The sequence below is a fragment of the Micromys minutus genome (assembly GCF_963924665.1).
Source record: "Micromys minutus genome assembly, chromosome: 2".
In the NCBI taxonomy this organism is placed as follows: Eukaryota; Metazoa; Chordata; class Mammalia; order Rodentia; family Muridae; genus Micromys; species Micromys minutus.
Genome location: NC_137971.1, coordinates 80,462,157 through 80,478,384, shown reverse-complemented (window position 1 = coordinate 80,478,384; position 16,228 = coordinate 80,462,157). Strand labels below are relative to the sequence as shown.

Sequence of the window (16,228 nt, the reverse complement as noted above, 5' to 3'; positions counted from 1 at the left end):
AGTTGCCTCCCCTGGCTGCAGTATCTGCTTAGGAGATTGGGAGGCTGTGCAGTTGACTTCCACTGTCCCTCACCACCTTCCTCTACTCCTCAAATCCTACATTCTCAAGTCCTCAATTCGGCCAAGAGCCTCCTCTCACTTAGCGTGAGAAAGGATGAGGCCTCTGTTGCTACATCCTCCCGTCTGCTCCGTTTCCAGGTCATTCTCTGGCCAGCTCGCACGGGCATCTGGGGTTGTGGACAAGTAGCGCCTCTGAATGTTCACTTCAACCACGTAAGTCACCCCGGGAGGCCTGGGGAAAGTTCTGGCCTCTGTCCCAGCCCCGCCTAACATACTGAGCCGAGATCTCCATGCAGTGGCTGGCTGAGGTATCGGGCTGAGAGCAGACCCGTCCTCTCCCCTTGGCTCAGTGTCTTCTTGCGCTCCCGGACCAGAGCCTTCTGGTGTTTCTTCATCCGCTCCAGCTGCTCCTCCGCACTCATCTTGCCCCGCTGGTGGTCCCCCGAGTACAGGCGCTCCAAGGCACTCTTGGGTCTCTGAGGGGGAGGCGAGACACGGAGTAGATGGAGGGAGAGGCATTGCTCCCTCCTGTTTTTAGCGCAGAATCTCAAGGTAGCCTAGGCTGGCCTTAGATTCACTACTTAGCCAAGGATAACCTTAAACTCCTGACCCTCCCAGCTGTTCCTCCCAAAGGCTGGGATTACAGGTGTTGACAATCAAACCTGATTTATGCAGGGCCTTGTACAGCTGGGCAAACACTCTACCAATTAAGCCACACCCCTGCCCCCTCCCTGCTTAGTCTCTTAAACACTCTTTGGGCTCATCTTAGCCACAGAAAATCACTTCCTCTAATTGCCCAGTGCCCCCTATCCTAATGAGTTTTCTGGTAGAAGCAGGCCCCGAGGCTGGGCCTACCCAGCTGAGCTGACCTCTGCACTCCAGGGTGAACTTAGGTCTCTTGGACTTCTCATGGCCCTGACAGGCTTGGCAGTTGTCAGAAAATAGAGATAGTAGTGTAATGGCCTTTTTGGTGAGCAGTGTGAGTGTGAGAGAAAGAGAGAGAGAGAGAGAGAGAGAGAGAGAGAGAGAGAGACAGGATCCTAAGTTCCTTTTGGCTCGCTGGTCACTGCTACCCTAGGGCCCCTTTCTTCTATGGAGTGTGAACCCCTCCACATCCCACGGCCACTTACAGAGAAGGTAGCACTGCTGTTTTCGGCAGTCAGACCCCTCCGGAGCGTGACATAGGGAGCAATGGTGGACGACTGCTGGAGCCTGGATGTGGAGCCCGAGAGCCCTTACAAGGAAGAAAGACTCGGGTGTATGCATGCTGTGGTTGGATGCACCCCAAGCCCTCCCTAGTCATCCTCACACACACCCCTCTCCCGAGGAACCGAAGAGCCCTGTAAACAACCCACTTGTCCTGGTCTTGTCTCTGAGGCAGGACACACAGAGAGAAGAGGACTGGCCTGGGTGGCCTTTGTCCCTACAGAGCTGTGCACACCCAAGCTCTGCTTCCAAGTAAGAAGTGCTGGGCTGCAACAGGTGGGAAGGGCTACAAGGACCTTCACCCTGGAGAATACTTGTATTACAAGCAAGAATTACGTGGACAGTTGTGAACCACTGTGTGAATGCTGGGAATTGAACCTGGGTCCTCCTGGAAGAACAGTTGGGACTCTTAACCACTAAACAGTCTTTCCAATCCCAGCGTCCATTTCTTGATCTTCAAAATGGGAATCCTAACAGCACCTGCCTACCAGCACTGTTGAGTATGAGGCTCATATAGAACAGGTCAGCAGTGTCAGACTTTAAGCCAAGGCAATCAGTCCTGTTGCTCTTGGAGACAGACAGAAAGGGGAGGAAAACCAAACGACTCCTCAAGTCAGACCAGTCCTCCCTACTCTCAGCAATGGCAGTCAGATTCAAGCCGCAGGCCAGGATCGGAGTGTGGGTAGAGGCTGTGAGCGCTATGCAAGAGTGAGATTTTCAGAGTCTTGCCTTACCTCTGCCTGGCAGCGTCTGGTACCTGCTCTCAGAGCCCACAAGGCTCAGGGAGGGCTGAGGCATGTCCCCACTGAGGCTGGCCAGCTCTGGCTCACTCACGTAGGACCGGAGCTCCACCTGTGGACAGAGTCTGAGGCTGTCAAGTCACTAGCGTCACACCACCCCTTCCGCTCAGTGGACATGCCTGGCCTTCACAGCTCACCTTCAAGTCTCCATTCACACACTGACCCTGCTCCCGGTCCCTCTTCCTCTCATCCGACTGTCGCTTCAGTCCCCGCACAGAGGTGTGCCGAATGATGGTGGCTTCTCTCGGCAGAGGTGGCACAGCCGGGGGCTGGTCCTCTGGGCTGTAGAGTTCAGGAAGTGGTGGCCTCGGAGGTGCCTCATCTTCCTGTGCAAAAAGAGAACCAGATCCAGTGTCCAGAGGGATAGAATTGAAGGGGTGCTGTTATGAGGTGCTGCCATAGGTTCAGCCATTTCAGACACACATTACCACCCCATCCAAGGAAGCTTTGAGGGACCACCTCCAACTCTTCTCTTGGATACGGCATGCCTTCTAGTTTCAAAGTGCTACTGGTGACAGTGTGTCCCCGGCTCCAGCACTTGATGTCCTGGATCCACATTCTCAAATGACACCTGCTTGCTTCCTCGGTACATACGGCAGAGGAGGTAGGATGCTGACTGTCAATTCTGAGATAGTGACAGCACCCACCCCAGAGACAGACATCTTCCAGCCTTGTAGTGTTCAGCCTGAGCGGACTCTGGGTGGCTCCACACACAGACCTGGGTCCTTCTGTGTGGGGGTCTGTTCACATCTACATGCCATGGTGTGCAAATGCAGGTTGTCAAGGGCAACATGTGGGAATCTTTTCTCCTCTGCTACTACATGGGTCTTGGGGGAATCTAGCGCAGGTTAGGCTTGCAGTGAACACCTTTACCGGCTGAGCCATCTCACTGGTCTCCTATCTACAGTCTACGGAAGCAAGCATTTCACTGGTGGGCAAAAGGTAAGCCATCTGCCTAAGACAGGCACAGACTCCCTAGAATCAGTTTCCAACCCCGACAAGCCATCAGAATCACCGGCGTCCAGAAAGTTCTCCACAAAGATAAACCCAAAATACCCACTGTCTCTGAGACAGAGTGGTTGGGGACATTGACTGGCCTGGAACTCAGAGATCTGCCTGCTTCTGCCAGGATTGAAATGGTGGTAAGTAAAGAAACAAGCCAAGCCACAATGTGGGGTCCCTGCATTCAACAGGAGACACCAGATAGCTTCTATCCCGGCATAATTCAAGCGCGTAGAGATGCAAACATGGAAAGTCAAGGAAAGAAACAGGTAAGGGAACGGTGCAGATGCCAAGACCACTGAGCAAGGGAGGAGACGTGAGGTTGGAGGCCTTCCTTCTTGTGATGGCCACACCCTGCTTATTGGTCTGAATGTTGGCGTACCAAGGATGGTGACCTGATTAGGATTCAATGACACATTTTAATATCATTCTTCAGAATGGGTATTTTAATAAAAATGCTACATTACATGTAAGTACACGTATCCGCATGTGGGTGTGTGCGTATGAATGCACACGCCCTCTGAAGCCAAAGGCTTCAGATCTCCTGGAGCTGTGGGTGCTGGGAACCAAACCAAACCTCCATTCTCTGGAAAAGCAGCACGTGCTCCCAATCGCTGAGCTATCTCTCAAGCCCCAGATAGTTCACACACACACACATAAAAAAAGGTAGATGGTGGTGGCACATCCCAGCATTCAGAAGGCAGAGGCAGGCAAATCTCTGTGATTCCAAGTCCACAAAGTGAATTCCAGTATAGCCAAGGCTACACAGAGAAACCCTGTCTTGAAAAACAAAACACAAAAACAAATTTGATATATTTTTTTTATTTTACGTACACGAGGATTTTGCCTGAATGCGTGTCTGTGAACATAAAAGGCTCGATGCCATGCCAGAAGAAGGCATCAGATCTGCTGGAACTGGAGTTACAGTCAGTGCTGGATGCCATATGGGTACTGGGAATTAAACCCAGGGCTTCTGCAAGAGCAGAGTGGTTTATTAAAGAGTTATGTATTGAATATAAGTACACTGTAGCTGTCTTCAGACATACCAGAAGAAGGTATCTGATCCCATGGTTGTGAGCCACCATGTGGTTGCTGGGATTTGAACTCAAGACCTCTGGAAGAGCAGTCAGTGTTCTTTAACCACAGAGCCATCTCTCTAGCCCCAGGACAGTTACTTCTGTTACACACACGTGAATGTCTAAGACAAGCAAACGAGCACACAAAATAATATAACTGAGGCTGTCAACAGTTAAAAGCACTAACTGCTTTTCCAGAGACCCCCCAGATCCCATCATCCACTCCAGAGAAAACTGAGGCAGCTCAGAAAAATGAGGGACTTGCCAAGGACCCAGCAAAACACTGAGGATTGGAATCTCAGTGCCTTGGCTCCCAGACTAGCACCTCTCACCCTGTGCACAACCCTGGCCACGAGGCACCTGGCTGCACGCCAGCAGCCTCCTCTCCATCAAGACTGCAGCTCTGGTCTGCACCTCGCACCGGGCTTTGGGCAGGAGATCTCAAAAGGGAGCAAAACCAGCAATTCCACCAATGCAGCTTTTATGAGGCAGACTCTACAACGATGCAGGTGTTGCAGGTCACTCATGTTGCTGTAAGTCACACTTCATCCCCACTGTAAGGAAGCCCAATAAACTCGCTGGTCACCAAGCTGTACTTGGGCAAAGTCATTTCTTTGGTATGTCATCAGTGCCTTGGGTGTATATCTCTGCAGACAGTCACCCAGCACACCCTCAGCTCCTAGCTGCCATAGCTTACCGCCTGAGGCTTTGCCTTGGTTGGGGACTGCAGAGGGGATATCACTTTCCTCAGCTGGGGCGGGTGAGGTCGGTATGGCACATAGGTCTGCAGCTGTGGAAAGAGCCGGACCTCCAGAGGTGTCCGCACAGGGCTGGTGGGAGGGCTGGGCTGCAGGGCCGGCTTGCTCTCAGTCGGAGAGAGTGAAGGCACAGATGGGTGAGGGAACAAAGGCACCGTTTTCCTTTCTGAGGGGACGGGGCATAAACAATACAAGGGTGGAATCAAGACTGTTTCTCAGTGCACAGGCCATTCCGCATGCCCCACCCCTACACCGGGAAGATGGCGGACTGTCTTACCTGGATTTTTGACAGATCCCACCAGGACTCTGTAATTCTCTTTATTCACACTCAGGCCTGCCATGACATCTTCAATCCTCCACAGATCCTTCTGTATCTGTGACTTCTCCTGGGGAACACAGGGGGCTGGTTCAAGATCTTCCTGGCTCCTCATGAAAATTTCCTTCTGAGGATATGTCAAAGTCCTTTACCGTAGGGGTGGCACAATCTTTGGAACCTGACAGGGCACACTCAAAGTCGCCTTGAGAGGCAGACCAGTGAGGAATGCTGGGATAAGCAGTGTTCACCAGCTCAACTTTACCTAACTTAGAAATACAGCATCTCGAAGAGCACAGGACTGAACTTAAATGATTCATCCAACACCTGGTCAGCATCACAGAGGAGCCGGGATCAGAGGGAGGGAGGAGGAAGAGAACATGGAAAATTCTGGAATATGTGAATGGACTGACACTGCTCAAGTGTGCTTTTTTTTTTTATTAATTTATTTATTTAATCTATATGAATGCTCTAACTCCATGTACACCTGCAGGCCAGAAGAGTGCATTGGATCCCATTACAGATGGTTGTGAGTCACCACGTGGTTGCTGGGAGTTGAACTCAGGACCTCTGGAAGAGCACTCAGTGCTCTTAACCACTGAGCCATCTCTCCAGCCCTCAAGTGTACTCTTAAGTACAGTTGAGATGCCTGGTATGGTGGCACACACCTTACTGCCCACACTCAGGAGGCAGAGGCAGAGGCAGTTTTGGCCTACATAGTTTGAGGTCAGCTGGGGCTACATGATGAAACTCTAGCTTAAAAAAAAAAAAAATTTAAATTAGCATTTCAAGTTCAAGGCCAGCCTGGGTTATGTAAATGAGACTTTTTCGAAAAAGCCACGGGTCACAGATATACCTCAGAAACAAGTAGAAACAGCCATTGGGAATATTTTAGCAGCAGCAGTCACCTAGTATGTCCAAGCCATTACAGTAAGCATTATGGAATGTTGTTTCCAATGAAGGGAGTTGTGGGGGAGGAGGGATAATAGTGGGGTGGAGGCGGGGCATGGGGAGGATAACAGTGGGGGACAGGCATATTCTTGGGGTTCTCTGAGGCTATCCCTGAACCAGAGGCAAGAGTCTCCGCATTGTCCCCAGCATCTCCCAGAACCACCTCTGAGTGAGTGGGGGACAGTAGGCCCATGGAAAAAGAAAAAACAAAATTCCCCAGAGAGGTTCCTTGGTTTCCTAGGGTGAGAGGACCATACAGGGTTCACATATTCACTAAATGACCCAAAAGAGGAACTTAGATCAGAATCCCATCATCATTTAGCAAGGCCAACTCTCAAAGTGGCATAGTATGGTACCCTGTGTACAAGAAGCCAGGAGCACTTGCTGAATTCAGATACACCAAATCTATGTCAGAGACCCAAGAAGAGGCAAATCTGAAGTAGAGTTGGAAAACAGGCCATTTTTCTATTTTAAACATCTTGGGGGTGGGGTAGAAGCCTGAAGCTCACTACAATAGGACAGAGCACAGGCCAGCTAGAATGTCCTGACATTTTTTCCCCCTCTGTGTAGTCCTGGCTGTCCTGGGACTCATTCTGTAGACCAGGCTGGCCTCAAACTCAGAGATCTGATTGCCTCTGGCTCCCAAGTCTTGGGATTAAAGGTGTGCACTACTATGCCCTCTGAATATTCTGACTTTAAGCTAACGCCACTTCTTCTAACTTGGCCAGGGGCCACAGAGATGGGGATCAGCCAGCTTGGCTCCAGAAATGAACAAATGACCATCAAAGGGATTAAGAGGAAACTCTAGGGACTGGTTCACACTTTCTCCTCAGGCCAACGAGTGACTACCAGAAGCAAGACAGAGGCTGGACTTCCTGCTATTGTCTAGGGAATCCGGGAGAAACTGGCCCTGGCCCTCCAAAGTGCGTTCTAGGTGGTTACAGGGACTGAACTGGTTTCCTCTTGGCACTGCTCTTTTAAAGGGTCAGCTTTAAAACACTGAGAGGCTAGTGATGAAGGTGAAGGTCACCTGGAAGAAAAAGGCTCTCCTGTGTTGCTCTTGCAGGGTCTGCTTCAGCTGTTCCACGTCCTTCTCCAACTTCAAGTACTCGTTCCATGCGTTTTCCATCTCCTATGGACAAGAAAACACGTCTGGTCCCCAGATGCGCCCTCACCTTGCCCCTCCCAGCCTCAAGGACACCCACCCCTAACCTGCTGCCCCCTGGAGGCACCACCAGGAGGCAGTGACAAGTTCTCACCCCTGGCCTCATCTCAGCAGCAGGGGAGATGACAGCACGGCCATGACCAGCCCCCAGGGGCAGTGCCTGTTGCCTTGTTACCCACAACGTACCGTGGACTCTCTGCAGAGCTCCGCACGGATGTGGACGAGGTCCTCCTGCAGGAGCCTCTGCTGGCAAGTGATCTTCTCCAGGTGCTGTGGCTGGTCTCGGTACTGCTCTGTTTGCCTGTGCAGCACCTCCAGCACAGATTCAAGCTGGTCCTGTGCCAGAAAGGGCCAAGAGCAAGAGGATGGGAGGGCTGTCCCCTAAGGGACCAAACAACTGAGACCAAAGAGGTGAACTGAGCTGGAGCAGACACCCGCCTCAGCTTTCTTATCTGCAAGGTAAGTGCAGAACTTTCTGATTCCTTATAGATCTTATAGATTATCTGGAAACAAATGGACAAACTGACAGGGAACCTTTGCAAGCTCTTATGAGAAAAAAAAAAGCATGTCACAGATCTTTAACACCACAAATATACCTCTTTAAATATAAGGAGAAAAGTCAACCTGTGGCTCCAGTTCACTCCTGTCTTCCCATCTGGACTTGCTGGCTTCCTAGCACAGACCCCCAGGATAAGGAACCCAAGGAAGCCAAAGGCTTTGCCCAGTGTGATGAGGGCCCCTTTCTCCAAGACAGACCTCTGGGTTCCTTGTGTAGCCACCAGAGCTACCAATGAAGTGCCTCTCCCAGGCTGAGACATGGGACAGCAGAGAGAACCAAGCAGACTTTTCTTCCTAAAGGAGGGGAGTATTAAGGCTTTGTCTGCTGCTATGTGTTGTAATGTTAAATACTGAACCCCAAGATCTTAGATGCCTTGGGAATGAGGAAATCTGCATCTTGTTCCTCAACTTATAACTGTTGGTTGAATAAAGATGCTTACAGCCTGTCACTGGGCAGAAGAAAGGTAGGTGGGGTTTCCACTGCTGGGCTCAGTGTCTGAGGCAGAGACTATGAGGAGAACAGAGAGGTGACGAGAGAAGACACCATGGGATAAGTGAATTGTGAGAACATGGCACTGGCCAGTTGGAGTAAGATCGGCCCAGGTGGAATGTGGCAAGTTCTAACACCCTGTTATTGACAGGGAGCAGACAAAATAGCACAGAGGGTTGGCATCTACCCAGCTCTAGTGCTTTAAGGCTTATTATAAAGGTTTTATTGGGGAACTGAATGATCAAAAGTGGGGTAGAAACCTCCAATTAATTTTAACCACAACAAGGGAGGCTCAGATAGAAGTCTTTGAGGAATACCCTTAGGCAAAGGAAAAAAAAAGAAGACCATACCCTCATTTGTGTGTGTGTGTGTGTGTGTTTCAACAGGACCAAGCACTGTATAGCTGAGGATGAAAATTCTGATTCCCCTGGAGTCTACCTTCCAGGTGCTAGGGTTGTAGGTGTATGCTAACCATCCCTGTTTTATCTGACGTGAGGATATAAGCTAGGGCTTCACACGTTAGGCAAGCACTCTGTAGCCTGTTACAGCCCTACCCCCTCCTGTTGATTAGCACTAACACAGGAGTGCAAACACGGTACCAGCAAAGCCAAGGTAGGCGCAGCCCCCCCACCCATCCCACAGCTACGCAGAAACGATGCTTACTTTATTCTCCTTGAGAGCTCGGATCTTGTCTTCCAAGTCCTGGAGTATTCTGTCTTGTTCACAGAAGATGCTCAGCTTGACCTATGGGCAAGAACGAGTTGGAGAGGGTTGGGGAGAGGGGGAGATGAGAACATAGCTTATGGCATCAGGAGTAGGAGCAGAAAGCCTCTAGCCAGAGAATATGAAAACCCTTCGGGAGGCTGCCCAGGTCCAGGTCAGGAGGTGGCCAAGGAGCCAGCCTGCCACAGGTAACTCACATCAGTGTCGCTCTCGGCGATCTTCATGGGCTTCTGAAGACTTCGATCTTTAAGAAGGTCTCGGCCTGTCATCTGGGAGGTGAACAATTGAACGATTAACGTGGTGTGTGGAGCCAAACAGCAGGAAGGAAGGTTGGTCCTGTGGCGGATGGATGTGGAAGCCTCAGCAGAGGCGGGAGGCTCATGGCACAAAATGGGCAAGAACTTGAGCACTGTCTGCACTGTTTTCATGCCTGCTTCATTTTATGGAAGTTAGTACAACTAAATTTCTCAAATTAAAAAAAAATGCAGGTGTTCAAGTTACAGGATCATCGGTTTACCCCAAATGAGCGTGACATATTTCTATGAGTCTTTGGACTTTTTTGCCATTGGTAAGAGAGGGGTGCTGCTACACCTAGGGACAAAAAGTTTGTCCGGTTGCTGGCCAGATCACTGTTTCGGATCTCTAAGAAGCTACTTCCCCATGGACAAGGCCAGCCTTCCTTACCCTACACTATTAAAAGATCCAGCCAGAGCAGGAAAGGACCCAGGTCAGATGCAGCCAGTGGTTTAAGATTCACATCCAGACAACAAAGCTTGGCTGTACTCAAGTGAGTTACAACCCATCTTACCATCTGAACAAAGCAACGAACAAGTCACCTACACTTCCAGGCCAGTAGACTATTCCATTTCACATTCTCAGTCACCCGGAAGCAGGCAGCTTGCTGCTGCCTTCCTGCTCTTATTGACCCTTGAGAAGCTGATTCCAATTCTCTATCCCACGCTTCCCTTTCTCTGGGCACCTTCCTTTCACAGGCTGTGAAGACAAGAGCTTCTGTGGCTAAGACAAGGCAGGTTTGGTGCACCTCAAGTTAGACAGCCCGTCTCTATTCCATTCTGTAGCTCTGACCAGAAGACATGAAGAATAGGGTAATCACAACAGAGCAGGTAGTGTTGTGTGCACTAGGCAGAGGGCCCCAGGATGGACAGTCCGTTGATGGTCCGATAGCTTTTGTTTTCTCCCCACTCTATCTGGAAGGCCCAAAGTTTGCCAGTGTGAGCCAGGAGTTAAAAGTGCTGTCAATCACTCTCTTCAGACTAACTGTAGCCACGTGCCTAACCACCCTACACCCTTCCTTAGCAAGTCCGAGCCACTATCAAATGACTTCTTTAAGAGTTTATTTTCTATGTATGGTGTTTCGCCTGCATGTATGTCTGTGTATCATATCATATGCATGGATTTATATACCCATGGAGGCCAGAAGAGGTTGTTGGATCTCCTGTAATTGGAGTTACAGACATGTAGGTGCTAGGAATGGAACCCGAGTCTTCCAGAAGAGAAGCCAGTGCTCTTAACCACTGAGCCACCTCGCTACAGAAGAAGTCAAATGACTTCTCGCTGTGAGCTGAGGACTGCTTCTGTTTGGTCACACAGCAGAGGGCAGGGACCCTGGCCTGGTTACTTTATGATCAAGTTTGAATACAAGGCCTGGCATAGGAGGAAGAGCTCAGCAAGCATTTGTGGGATTCCTTGGGGTATACACTCCTTGGGAGTACGTGTACAAACATGCATGTACATAGTCAGAACATATGGAGCCCTGAGGGCTGTGAATTGGTCTCTTCTCCAGAGAAACTGGCCTTGGCTCATTAACCAGGTAGAAATCACTTTTAAATTGAGGTGCACTTTGGGGATTTCTCCCAGCAAATTCTTCCCTCTTTTCCCCCCTCAAGCTTTCTATTGCGGATGTCCCTGATGCTTAAATAAGGCAGAGGATCTAACTGAGCAATACTTCATTTATCTAGCACCATCAGGAAAGAAATGAGGTGTCTACACACAAAGGCATTTTGAGAAAGAGAAATCTAAATTAGCCTTCTGGTGGCATCCCCTCTAGAAGTGTGCCCTTTACTGCTGTCCTGGAGCCAACCTTTTGTTTCTCTCCCCCTCCAGGAATACCATCAGCCCTCTCGTCTAAGAAACATGCGCCACCACCCCCCCCCCCCAACATGTGCTGTTTATAGGATGTTGGGAGCTAGGAACTCAAAGTCTTTGCCTTTCTTTCTTTTGAGTGGGTCTGTTGTCCCTCAGCATGTCCCTCTCACACAGGGTGCCTGTCACTGCTGTGGGGCTTAGAGTATCAAATGACAAAGATGTTTGTTCATTTCTCCTCTTCAGACATTAGGGGGCACTGTGGAGACTAGGATGCATTTTTTTCTCTCTATCCCTGAAGCCCAGACAGAACCCGGCATGTGGAGGAGATCTTGAGGATGTTAGCTGAGTGAGTTCATGAACATGTCAAAACCAGACTGGCTGGCTTAGCTTCTGATGGAGTAAAAGTCACAGGCGACAGAGCACCGGCTCCCTGAAAGACTTATACTCCTCGGAGGTCTTTCAGCTTAGCTCTGTTCCAGAGAAAGGATGCTCTGAAGAGCAGTTACAGCCATGGGGAGCATATGGCAGTCAAGTTTCCCCCTTTAAACTGAGCACAGCGGTAACTGTGTTTCTATCCACTTAAAACTTCAACAAACGTCCCCCGTATCTGTCACCAGAAATCTCAAAGGTCTCGGGTCCCCATTCATTTTAAAGGATCTCTACCTGGGAAGAGACCCAGCCCCTGGGACATCTCACCTCCCTCTACCACATCAGAACGTGACACCGCCCCCCCCCCCCCAGTCTGTACCCTCCCTCAGAATGCTCCAATAGCGGGTTACATTGCAAAGGAGACATAGGGCGGCCATCCAGTTCCAAAACTGGGACCTGTATGTCAACATCCTGCCCCCAGGAAAGGCAGAGACAGTGGAATCTAAGGCTTCTCTAAACTCCCATAAACAAACTCATGCCCTATCGATGTGGAGGCAGACGGTGAAGATGGAGACACAGCGCAAGCTGGTGGCAAGCCAGGCAAGCTCCCCACCCCTCTGCAACAGAAAAGATGGAGCCATGAGACACACCACAGTGCTGAAGAGAGCTTTGGGTTAAAGAAAATCAACCGAAATGACTTGCAGGAAGCGGGGGCGGTCAGGAGAGCGACTGCTTAAGCAAGTGATGGTGGCGGCCCTGAGCCAGAAGCAATGGGATGGCCCCGCCTGGAGACACGGATCCGATCATCTTACGCTTCTCCCGGGCCGACAGCCCCGTGCTGACTTCTTCAGCACTTTGTAAAGCACGTTGATCAAAGGTTCATTATTTTTAATCTGTTCCAAACAGAAAGGTAAATACAACAAAAACGTAACAGGTGAGACATCCGACAACACTTGAAGCAGCCACAGTCTGGGGGCTGGAGCAGGGGACCCTCAGAGACGAGGTGTGCAGATGATTAAGACGGTTAGCCTCCGGTTAGCCTCCGTGACGTGAGCTCCCGGCTAGGAACTGCCTCTAAAGAACTGGCCTAACCAGCTTTGCTTGCTTTGGGGCCCCTGTGTGGGCTGACCATGCACAAGGGCCACTTCCTTTGCAGGGCTGAAGGTGAGAAGAAGCCTAACAGAAGAGATCTGCTTCTTCCTGCCTCCCTCACTGCCGTCTGGAACACTGGAAGCTTGGTCTATGCATTCACCTCATTTCTAAGTTATTTCCAACAGAAATTTCTCAGACTTCAGCTCCATAGTTGGATGCAGCTAAATGTTCATGCCTAACCAGAGGACCCAAAAGGTTGCAACGGGTGCTGTATATCGTCTGCCAGGCCTCAGGAAGGCTCAGTGTGCGATGCTGCCACCGAGCCTGAGGACCCGAGCTTAGTCCTCGGGAACCATATGGTGGAAGGAGAGAACCAGCTCTACACACACACAGGCTTTAACATACGCACACACCTCCACACACACATGCACATAGACATGTTAAAGAAATTCAGAGAAAGAAAAGGCTGTTTCTACCCACCAGGTGGGTAGATCCCAGGCCAACCAAAGTTTTATTTTATATTGCAGCGTTGGAAACGGAACCCAGGGCGTCGTGTATACTAGACAAGCACTTTATCACCAGCTACACCTCCAGCTTGGCATCAGAATTCCTACTCAAGCTCTCCAACTTTAGCCTGCAGAATCACGGGGAGGCTCTGGCTCCACCCTGGAGGTCTTTGTTGAGCAGGTCGGACTAGGGCTCAAGATCTGGCATTCCTAACAGATTCCCAGTGAGAATTCCCACCAGGGCTTCATCCAGTACCATATAAAGTGGACACAGATATAGCAGTAAAAATTAAAAAATGATAACCTTTTATCCCTTACTAGTGTCTGCACCTGTAAGGCCACAAGGCACTGCGGGGCATCTTTATCTTAACGGCTCCACACTACCTCTAAGTACTCACAGACCCTGGCTTCTTTTGACCTAGGCGTGGTTCATTCCACCTGCCCCGGCTGCTTCTGTCCCGTGTGGTCCACGGCCATGTTGTTTTCACTCACTTCCCCTTGGCGTGTTATTGCCAAGCCTTACACACACATCCCAACACTATAGCGGGCTTTGAGCATCCTGCCACTTTGAACTTAATTAAGTCGCCACATCAAAGAACACACCAAAAACTCTGATCCAATTGGTATGATAAAATTTGCCCACCTAGATAAGTCAAATGATTCTGTACAATTCCATCCCTTATAAAATACCGATAACAACCTTATCCATAGAGATTCTCTGAGAGAAACATCCACGTCTGCTTCCATGTTGCCTCTTCCTGAATCTCCCACTTTCTCCTCCCCCTCTCTCCTTCCTAGACTTTTCCCCTCCTACCTTTCCTTCTCATCCAATGATAGGCTGGACCTGCCTTGTTGTATAATGACATCATCCTACATAAGCATGGATGTACCTACAAAACCCTCGTACTCAGGAGAAAGAGGCAAAAAGATGCAAGGTCGTTGGGTATTCAAGTACAACCTGGGATAAAAAAGCACTTGTTTCAAAACAAAAACAACAACAAGATAAAAACAACCACTTTGAGGTACTCTTTCTCAACCCTCACGGTATTTTAAAAACACCTAAGGAATTGCTTGGTCAGTTAGGTCAGAATCTCTAAGCACAGGACTGAGGTGCATTGTAGTGGTTTGAATGAAAATGGCCCCCCATAGACTACTAGGAGGTGTGGCCTGGTTGAAGGAAGTGGTCACTGGGGGTAGGCTTTGAGAACTCAGATGTTCAAACCACATCCAGTGTGAAAACTACTTCCTGCTGACTGCAGTTCAAAATGTAGTACTCTCGGCATCTTCTCCAGCACCACACCTGCCTGCTTCCCACTGTGATGATAACGAACTAAACCTCTGAACTGAAATCCAGCACCAATGAGATGTTTTTTTTTTTTTCCCTTATAAGAGTTGCCATGGTCATGATGTCTCTTCACAGCAACAGAAACCCCAAGCCATGCATTTTCCAAATTCCCTAGGTTTAGTTCATGGCCAGGTTACTAATTTCTGTTGCTGAATGGCTGAGCTCAAATTTTAGTGTGCACACACCTGAGTGTGGCTTGAGCAGAGGATCCTGGGCACAAGAGTGCAGTAGAAATCTTAAAAACAAAAGGAAACATATTTATTTATTCATCTGTGTGTACATAGTGCATGTGTTGTGGTCAGAGTTGTGGATTTGGTTCTCTTCCACTACATAGGTCTTAGTTTCAAGTCATGAGGTTTGGTAGCAAGTACCTGTACCTGCTTTACCTCTAAACCCTGCTTTTAAATTATTTATTTATTTATTTATTTATTTATTTATTTATTTATACGATTTATTTTTTTATTTTATGTGAGTATACTGTAGCTGTTTTTAGATGCGCCAGAAGAGGGCATCGAATCCCATTACAGATGGTTGTGAGCCATTATGTGGTTGCTGGTAATTAAACACAGGACCTTTGGAAGAGCAGTCAGTGCTCGTAATCACTAAGCCATCTCTCCAGCCCCTTAAATTTATTTTTATTTATTTATTTATTTTTGAGTCAGGGTCTCTGTATCCTTGGCTGGCCTGGAACTATGTAGCCCAGGTTGGCTTTGAACTTGAAGTAATCCTTTTGTGTCTGCCTTACTGGGTCCGGGTCTAAAGGCATGCCTCATGCCAGGCTCTGAAGTCTGTTCTTTGTGACAGAGTCTCTAAGGGAAGCTTTGCTGGTTGTCCTGGAACTCACTATGTAGACCAGGCTGGCCTCAAGCTGACAAAGATTCACCCTTCTCTGCCTCTCAGTGCTAGGACCCAAGGCACGAGCCACCATGCCTGGCTTAAAAAAATTTTTTAAAGGAAGAAAGTCATTATCTTCTGTGGACTGGCCTCTAATTTACAGGCTCAAATAATCCTCCTGTCTCAGTCCCAAGAAGCTGGGACCCCAGGTGTGTACCATCATACTTGGCTCAAATCTATATTTTTAAAAATCACGTTCCTAGATACTCTAGAAATAGCTGATGCCCCAGATAGCAACCTAAAAAACTCTGCCCCAGAAGCAGACTTTGGAAACGGACAAGCCCTGAGCTCAGGCTCAGATTGTCAGAGAGCTCACAGAGCTACAGATGAGAAGCCAACAATGGTACACTCCTCCTAACAGACAAGGGACTCCCTGGGGTTGAAAGCAACTTTCTGTATCTACAAAAGCATCACCCTGCTCAGCCTCACCTGGATGCATTCCACAGCTGTAATAAAAATAACTCAAAGCCCGGAGCACAGGCACACATCCAGAGCCTAGGAGCATCACACTGGAGCTCCGATATTTGAGACCAGCCTGAGTAATACTATGAGATGCTATCTACCTAAAAGGACAATTTTTAGAAATGCTATGGATGACAGTGACCTGATCACAGACAGTTAGTGGAGTTCAGGTTCTGGGAAGGAAAATTTCCAGGATGGAAACACAGTTCACAAATGACAAACTCAGGACTGTAGTCAGTTCCAGCCATGGAACTTAGCAGAACTCCCTTCACCTCTCTGAGACATGGTTTCTTGGTTAATAGGATAGGGACAGTAATTCCTACTTCTCAGCTACTGTGAGAATTAAAACACA

General features: G+C 49.1%; 1 protein-coding gene across 1 annotated transcript in view; it reads right to left on the bottom strand.

Moving 5' to 3' along the window:
* Positions 1-285: 285 nt before the first annotated feature.
* Positions 286-16,228, bottom strand: part of PLEKHA7 (pleckstrin homology domain containing A7) — a gene marked incomplete at its 5' end in the record, with an annotated part of 160,520 nt that continues 144,577 nt past the window's right edge. The window contains 10 exons of the mRNA XM_080913557.1: positions 286-536; positions 1,191-1,294; positions 2,001-2,118; positions 2,204-2,392; positions 4,842-5,068; positions 5,180-5,288; positions 7,197-7,298; positions 7,518-7,667; positions 9,043-9,123; positions 9,300-9,371. Of these exons, the coding sequence (XP_080769683.1) occupies positions 327-536; positions 1,191-1,294; positions 2,001-2,118; positions 2,204-2,392; positions 4,842-5,068; positions 5,180-5,288; positions 7,197-7,298; positions 7,518-7,667; positions 9,043-9,123; positions 9,300-9,371 (1,362 nt within the window). The 3' untranslated portion in view covers positions 286-326. The remainder of the gene's footprint in view (positions 537-1,190; positions 1,295-2,000; positions 2,119-2,203; positions 2,393-4,841; positions 5,069-5,179; positions 5,289-7,196; positions 7,299-7,517; positions 7,668-9,042; positions 9,124-9,299; positions 9,372-16,228) is intronic.